Genomic DNA, 8,881 nt, shown 5'->3' on the forward strand with positions numbered 1-8,881 from the left:
TTATTTGGATAATAAAGAGTTTAACAATAATAATAATAACAGCATTTATATGGAGCTAATTATTTATCCAAACAATTGCTCAAATGCCCATAGTGTGGATTTCAACTTGTGGCCTATCACTTAAGGTGGGCAACACATTACACACATTCAACGTATCTGCTACACACAGCCACCACAGCCTCTGTCGCAACGTTGGCTATGGCATATTTATGAGTCAAAGGAGCTATTGTATGAATGATCTATACAGGAGAAGCTACTACTACAGTAGAGAAAAAAATAATTAATAATAAAAAAAAGGTTCTCATGTCATCCTCATGCCTATTGAAAAATGACAAGACACAAATCTGAAACTTTCATTTATTGGTTAGGCCTTGGTTGCCTAAACGTTCATTGCCTAACTTAATTACTAAATTAGGAAAAGATTCTATATCCAGCCGGCCTCCACTTTCTGAAGGTCTATTTAGACCTTTTTAATGGATGTTGGACTTTATTTCCCTTTTTCTAACATGCTCCTCAAGGTGCCTTTAAAAAGATGAAAACGAGCGGACATTTCATTGTGCGGTCGGGACTCTTGTGCCCTCGAGCCCAAACAATGTAACCTTTTTAAGTTTCATTTTATATTTATTTATGATCCTCACATTTTCTTCGAAAAATAAACTCAGAAACAGCAACAACTACAGTAAAGTGCAAACTGCAACTGACTGCAACCAACTACTGCTAGCCTAAAAAAATAAAAATAAAGTAAAAAAAAGTTCAACAACAAATCAATTTTAATAATTAATATTTTTTAGGTTATGCAACACATGATGTTATAATTTTATAGGCCTGCACTAAACCATGGAGGTAGGTAGAATGCACTAACCATAGTCAAATTGTGGGCGACTGGCATGCCTTGTTGAAGTTGAACCTGTGGAACTTGAACTACATCATGATGTACGTGTACATTCGGATCTAACATGTCTAACGCTACGTCGTCACGATCAGGAATTTCCTGACGATTCTGGATACGTGTCTGCTGCTGCACATCACCATGATCACGCTGCTCCATATTTTCGTCAAAAGACGTTTCATTTTCCAGTTGAGATTGATCTGTCCGTCTCTTGATAGTTGTTCGAGGAATTCCAAAGGCTTCTTCTTCAAGAAAGCGTTTATATCTACTCGGACGGCGGCGTTCGCCATCACCATCCATCTTCAGGCACGTCAGGGGTCGATTTCACCAAGAGTTAAGATTGATCTTAAATGTGTATCAATCTTAATTGCTAAGCAAAGTGTGATGTCACAATACAAATCACTACGGCAAACATTAACAACTCATCTTAACTTGAGATGAATCTTACTAAAAAACTTAGTGCTTTGTAAAATCAACCCCCTGGTCCTTTTTAACAGTTCATCTTGTTTGTCGTCGTGTCCGCCGGCCCGCCCGCCGCGCATCATTATCACACAATTTATATACACACACACGTCCGCACACGCACACAAGCAGCAGCCTGTAATTACACGCTCGTCCCCATTTGACATCCTTCCGATCGTTCCTCGTGTATTCGCACACACGAGACCGATGCACGGTGATCCATGGGAACAAGGTTTAAGTCTGGTTTCCAGACCCTAAAATATCCGACTAGTCTGTGTCGAATCAGCCTCGTTGCCATGGGCAGCGCACCGTTTGTCAATACAGCTAGTCTGGTTCCCTGACCTCCTCACGTCGTTTCTATCCGAAATGTTTGGGTCTGAGAACCAGACTATTAATACTGACAGCTATCAATATTTTGTTTGTCAGTGTTCCAAGAACATCAAAAACAATATTAACGAAGATCGTTGACTCTCAAATTTATTAGAAACAGAACAAAATTTTAATGCAAGAAATGAGCAGTTTTAGCTGTATAGTCTTAAAAGTTACTATCACGTGATACAATTGTATCCAATCAGAGTCAGCGACATGTGATGGCGTGTTACGCTCATGCGCACAGCTTTTCCGTTTTTGGCGGTTTTAACAAATTCTTCCCGCTGAGCGACCGTGTATGTCCGACTGTGCTAGTTCATTGTCATTTAAATTGCCCTTTGATCTTCATTATTTGTTATTATAATGAAGTATGCTCTATTTGAGTTCACCGAGGACGATAGTGTGGAAGTGGGAGACGTTAGTTGTATACAAGATATCGACAAGTACGAGAAAGACCTCAATGATGTCGTCAATAAAAATGTGATGGTTAAGTGGCCGACATCCACCAGCGGAACAAAGTTTGGTTCATATGAAGCAACTGTCGTCGCTGTTAATGGTGAGCAAATGTACAGTTTAGGGCAAGGTATAAACTGTACGACGATGTTGTTTGTTATATTGTGCTATTTGTGAAAAACAAAATTGTCGAGAGATGCATTCATGATTCGAGTATCAGTTGCGTAATTCCGCGTTGAAAAGTGGGTGGAGATGATTCTGAAATTTTGGTAGGCCGATCAATTTAGTGTCGTCAGTATGTAGGCTACTGCCAGTGACAGTGAACATGAACTATAGTATAGCATAAAAATATAGTAATACTAATAGAGCAAGGACCTTGAAAATGCATACCTTCTAGTCTATCATTAATCATGATAATCGCTATATGATAATTTTGTTTCTTTTATAATTCAGATTCCAAACTCAAGCTTATCGATAAGCGGAACAAGCTTGTCAAAGGGGAATCAATAGTTACAGATATTGAATCAGCTGGTAGGGAAAAGCGAAAGAAATACCCCTCAACTAGGATCACAAGCATGAGGAGGGTATCATCAATATCCTCAAGCGACTCTGAGTCGGAAAGTTCTGAAGAAGAGACAACACAGAAGGTTTGTTTTATATTCGAGTCAAAGTTTTGTGTATTGAAATGTAGCCTATGTTATGTAGGCCTAGCCCTAGTAACTATCTTGGATGATTCACCCGATGTCGATGATACAAATTTACTTGAATTGTTTTGACCAGCAGCTGCAGGGCCCAATTTCATAAAACTGTTATTAAGCAGAAAATACTGCTCATCACATTTCTTTGATAAGCAAAGTTGAGCATGTTGAGTGGGGGGACAGTCAAAACAATAATATAAACTTTATGAAAATTTGGCTGGTTATCTTGTTTCAGCTAAGCAACATTTTTCTGTGCTAAACAAAATATTGTGCTTACAGGCTTTATGAAATTGGGCTCTGTCCCAATTTCACAATGCAGTGTTATTGTTAAGCACAAAATCATGTTAAGCACAGAACCTGTAGACCTTGCTTAGCAGAATCAAGTCGCCAGTCAAACTACCATGTAGGGACTATTGTTTAACACTGATACTTAGCCCTGCTAACTTCTGCTAAACTAAGCATAAAACTTTGCTAGGCAGATTTTTCTGCTAAACAGCTTGAAAATATTGGGCCAAGTCTTACATGAAATTAAGATACAATCGATCTATGATATATTTATTTTATGGGAAACATTCTACCCACAGTGAGTTTTCATAACGGATGGTTTGATAACACTAACAGCAACTAAGCATGCCCAGCGCGTTCCATGCACTTCAAACAGTACTGTATGCCTTACTTCTGATGCTCACTTAGTTTTTAAAAACCCTCTTCGTCGTACCCATGGTGTTTTTTTTATCACAGAGGTTTTTTTAAAAGCAAGTGAGCATGCCCAGTGCATTACTTATTCATATGCAAAATTGCTAAGTGTGAATAATGCATAGTAGACTTGTCGCTCAAAGCTACATGTACATATACATGTTAACAATCTTTTTTCTTCCTCGTATGAATGCTTATCCCGATGCTAATTTAACATCTAACGTTTTGACATCTAACGTTTATACTTTATGGTGTTTTTCTTCTTTAGGCCAAGAAAAAAAGGAATGCAAATAATGTGACAGACAAGAAGAATAATATGTCAGTGCAGCAAGGGACAAGTCTTGCTAGAGAACTGCGACAGCAGTTGCAGACCAAATCAAACGAAATTGAGGTATGGTACAGGCAGAGGAATGCTTTCTAAAATTGTTCTAATTTTTTCTTTTTCCTTTTTACCTGTTCCTTTACTTTATTGAGCATATACATGTATGTAGTTTGTTTATTTATTTTTTAAAATTTTGTTCAGCACAAAAAGCATGTGGAGTGGGTGTAGTTATTTAAAAAAGAAAGTAGATGAGTGGCTGGTAATTTACGTTAAGACAAATTTGAGCCGGTCACAAATACTTCTTTGAAAGACTGTGCTTTAGTTTTAAGTAGTTGTTCCCATTCAAATTACTTGCATTGTACCGGAAAATAAAAGGGAGTGTATATACTGAACAAGAGTTCTGATGCATAAGTGCTAACATTTTTTATTTCTACAGCAAGCTGCTGAGATGTCATCTGATGATCGAGACAACATACCTGCAACTGCGCGTCTTCAAGATGAGATGGCAAAAAACAGGGAACAACAACAGAGCATTGCGCATCTCAAAATCCAAATAAAGAAAGAGAGAGATGAGAAAGAGAGGCTGAGGAGTCAGTTGTTGTTTCTCGAAGGTTAGCCCACTAATATATAAACTTGAAGTTTTTTTTATTACCCAACCTGTATTGTATTAGTGGTAGTTGGTTAATTCATACTTGATTTGCACAAATGATTAACATTCTTCCCATTAGTTTAGGTTTATATTTTTTTGCTTTGGAATATGGTTTCAATAATGTATTGTATACATTTTACATAATTATTCATCAATTGTACAGGTGTTCCAGACTTCATAAAGACCTTCAAGCATTTCATTGGAGAAATGAAGGGAAACAGGCCAAAGGTAAACAAACACATAATCTTGAAACTTCCAAAAAGACATTAAGGCAACAAACAATATTGTGAACTGCTGTATTTCTTTTCCTTATCCTTAACTGCTACTGGGACATTATCATGATCACTGTTGTAAGCCCATGCATGAACTACATGTTCCATAAGTTGTATGTAATACCAACTACACGTTCCATAAGTTACTTGTGTGTATGGAGTGAATAAACATGGCGGCGCCCATACCACAAGTTTACCTGAAGACTTGGTGAGTCCGTTCCAATATTTACTGGTTGAAAGAACCTATAAACACAACAGTCACTTTTCACCTGAATAATTTCTTGTATAAAAAAATTAGGTACAACATTTTTGCAAAACCGAGATACAATGATTTATAGCATTGACACGACGATGGTCTACTTCTACTTGTTTACATTCAGCAGAGCTCACAGTTTAAAGTAAAATGTGGCCCTATATATGAGTACAACAAAAAGGCAAAGCAAAAGTTTCGAATTTATAAATTTTTAACAATTTTTTAATGCTTGGTTGGTGGCTGGCTGCTGTTAACAACCTCGCCTCCAGCTCGGTTGTTAACAGCAGCCAGCCACCAATACGGTCATTACCACATAGTGAAGACAGGTCCTCATATCCTTATTCCTTAATTTTTTGGGGCACAGGGAAATCGCAAACTTCCTGCAGCAGAGGTTGCATCAGATGTTGTTGTGGTGCATGAAGCTTTCCCACCAGTGGATCATGAACAAGATGAAGAGGAAGTAAGCAAATAGGACCGTATTATTCTTAAACAAAGTAGTAGGTTCTCCTATTAATAAGCAACTTGTAGCATCAGGATCCAGCAGTCTCCTGCAGACGATCAGAGCATACTGATCAAAATGTCAACCCAGGTCAAAATTCCAGTTAGTCCCAGTTAAAACCAGTTAAAGCCAGTTAAAAAATCCAACTGGTTTCAACAGGTTTTAACTGGGACCAACTGGAATTTTGACCTGAGAAGTTAATAAACCAGAACGACTTCAACAGGCTGGCAAGTTCGATCCAAGTTTTCTAACTTACGGGACCATCGTGGTCCCAACCTTATGGAGTTTTATGTGTGCTGCATTTTCTTTCATCAAACTTAAATTTAAAGTAATTTGTGGCCATATTTTGATGGGAACGTAAAGCTTAGTAATTTGAACACCAAATAGATTCAAGAAAATCACGAATCAAAAAGAAATAAAGAACGTGAAACGTGACATCTGTTTCCGATTTACTTGTAACAATGAAGGGTTTTGCCTAAAACCTGACATTAAACTTTTAGATGCTGGTTTTGGTCGCGCGATGATAATCGTCGGATACGTGGAGCATCACTACACCCACGCGACCATTGCGTGTGCGCATATAATCCAGGTTTTAGTGGTTGTTGACATTCAGGCATGATTTACAAAATGGGTTTTAAAAAGTTCAGATCGAATAAGCATTCTTGTCCCAAGTATTAAGTTTGTCTTAATAATAGCTAAAAGAAAAACTTGTATTGATTTAAAAAAAAACTGAAATTTTACTCACAACAAATTGTTGTACTTTATAAGAATTAAAAAAAAAAAAAAAAAAAAAAACAAACTTGATTTCAAAACATTTATAGTCTTCATTTGAATTGTTTTCTCATTGTCGATACGCGCGGGACTTGCACAGTCTAAATAGAGAGATTGATACAAGGTGTCACAAGATCATAATACAAATGTGTTTTCACTTCTTTGTTCCACAGGTTGAACTGAGCTCCAATGTTCAAGTAAAAAAGAAGCTGTTGTTGCGATGCAACTCTTCCGATCCCCGCAAGCTTACAAGTGACTTGATGGTGCTCCTGTTCGGCAGAGAGGTGCTTGCCTCACACTCACTGACTGGAGGCAAGAACACCAAAGGGTTTGCAAAGCCAGCCTTGAGCAAAACCAAGGTTGAAGCCATAATAGGTATGTCAATTGTATCACATTTTAACTGATCCCACTTCTGAGTCATGTAACATAAAAAATGGAGGTCATTTGCTAAACTAAGTTCAGCTGCAGATTATTTTGTATCTATATTAACTGGGACAGTTAACCAGCAGTTAACCATAATGACATTTGAACAAAATGAGCAACTGCTTAAAACATTTTAAGTGCTTAAAGTTTGCAAATACCATAGCTTTATGAAAAAAAAACTTGGGGAAAAAATCAAAACGAAAACAATGCACACTATTCACTCACTGACAGACTGAGGAAGAATGCCTCTCAAAAACAAGCAGGGAGGGATTTGATTAATTGATTAGCTGATTAACTTAATCGCGAGAGAATGTCAGTTTACAGCAATTAAAGCTTACATGGAGTTTTTTATTCTTTCACAGCATATGTCACCACCAAGTTTCAGGATGCCACCCCAGACATGCTGAAGCTTGTGATGACCAACAAGCTCAGCAATGAGAGCAAGCTACAAAGGCGGAAGGAGGTTGCACCTGCCCCTGCACATCCAGACCAAGAATGATGACAAGTATTATTAGATTGTGTCCCTGATTTTTGTTTTACTGTCTGAAATGTAGCGTTATGGACATGACAATTTTGTCCACATTTTGTTTTTCTCAATTTCCCCCTCTTTAAAGCATCATCTTGACATTTCTAGACCAGAATGAGATAACTGACTCCTAGATGATTATGAGGTGAGGTTGTTCCCTCATAGTCATAGATGATTGTGTACAATTTCCTACCCGGTTTTTTGCTGTCCCCTATATGTGTAGACCTACCGTTCTTGTTCGCCGTCAGACTTCGCTAAAATTGGGCTCTATGTGTTCCTTGGACTCCAAATGAGTGTGGGGCAGTTCCCAAAATTTCAATCCGCGAACTAATAGTTTCTAAAAAAGAGAAAATTCCAGCAACACTGCAGAAATCAAAACGGCAGCGATGTTTTGAACAAGTACGATGTGTGCCGCGTGACATGCAGGGACCATGCAGCAATGCTGTGCACGGTCAATGCGTGGCAGTACCAGTTCGATTGTTTTTGTTACGACTGTTTGGTGAGTTTGATTTTGAACGAATTTTCCTGCGACTGTTTGCTGCTAGTTCCCTCTTTAAAAAGCAGTGAGAGATCGGGTCATTATCTATTTTGGTCAATTTTTGTCAGACTCGTTCTCAGATTTGTCACTTTTTTTCCATTTTCCAAAATCATGACACATTCTAAAACAACATGGTTTTGATCTGTATCGTATGAAGAATTAATTTAGAGCACTGAAAACGACATCAAGAAAATATTTCCAAGGTATTTATTATTGTGTATAATTTACTTCAATATACTTGAAAGTTCGATGTAAATAAATGTGTTGTTTTACACTGTAATCTTAACAAGTTTTGCTGTTCATTTATTTTCAGTGTGTTGCTAAAGGAGGTGCATGGTGACGAAACATTTGTATTTACACTGCTGTTATGTGCATGGTATGGTTTGATCACGTACAAAGAGCTGCATGTACATTATAATACGGTCGTAAAAAAAGGGGGGGAGAAACACAGCTTTTCTTTGTGTAGGCTGTCTGAAAAAGATGTTTCTATTTATTTATTTTTATTGGCGGGGGGGTATTTCTTTCCCCCTTTCTTTTTTTGTGAAAAAATGTAAACACAATAAACAAAATAACATAGATGAAATGCACCAAAGTTGGTAGTCATACCAAATGCCTACATAAAAAAAACGTCCTTTTTAAATTGTTTTATTTAATTATTATTATCATTATTTTTATTTATTTATTTATATATTTTTTTTGGGGGGGGAGCCTCAAACCATGCCCTATACATCAAATGTAAATACAGTACAATATGTATGACATTGACAGGAAAGCCATGGCACATTTAACCATGGTAAAACCACGGTACATTATACCATGGTACAACTGTGGTACAACCATGGTAAAATGTACCATGGTAAAACCATAAGAAAAAGGAAACCATGGTAACCATAGTAAAATGTACCATGGTATAACCATGGTAAAATGTACCATGGTAAAACCATAAGAAAAATGTACCATGGTACAACCATGGTAAAATGTACCATGGTAAAACCATGAGAAAAATGTATCATGGTACAACCATGGTAAAATGTACCATGGTACAACCATGGTAAAATGTA

The 8,881-nt window shown here is 37.3% G+C and overlaps 1 protein-coding gene across 1 annotated transcript; it reads left to right on the forward strand.

The window, feature by feature from the left end:
- Window positions 1-2,083: 2,083 nt before the first annotated feature.
- Window positions 2,084-8,106, forward strand: LOC117306437 (BEN domain-containing protein 6-like). Its single transcript, XM_033791014.1, has 8 exons — window positions 2,084-2,276; window positions 2,627-2,820; window positions 3,836-3,958; window positions 4,326-4,500; window positions 4,702-4,766; window positions 5,428-5,523; window positions 6,507-6,708; window positions 7,119-8,106. Exons 1-8 carry the CDS (start codon window positions 2,084-2,086, stop codon window positions 7,253-7,255), a joined length of 1,185 nt encoding a protein of 394 aa, XP_033646905.1. The 3' UTR covers window positions 7,256-8,106.
- The last annotated feature ends 775 nt before the right edge of the window (window positions 8,107-8,881 follow it).

The sequence above is a fragment of the Asterias rubens genome, unplaced genomic scaffold, assembly GCF_902459465.1.
Source record: "Asterias rubens unplaced genomic scaffold, eAstRub1.3, whole genome shotgun sequence".
In the NCBI taxonomy this organism is placed as follows: Eukaryota; Metazoa; Echinodermata; class Asteroidea; order Forcipulatida; family Asteriidae; genus Asterias; species Asterias rubens.

Coding starts and splice junctions, on each gene's coding strand:
- LOC117306437 (XM_033791014.1), top strand. CDS start 2,084: ATGAAGTATGCTCTATTTGAGTTCACCGAGGACGATAGTGTGGAAGTG. Junction 2,277..2,626: donor AACTGTCGTCGCTGTTAATG/GTGAGCAAATGT, acceptor TTTATAATTCAG/ATTCCAAACTCAAGCTTATC. Junction 2,821..3,835: donor AAGAAGAGACAACACAGAAG/GTTTGTTTTATA, acceptor TTTCTTCTTTAG/GCCAAGAAAAAAAGGAATGC.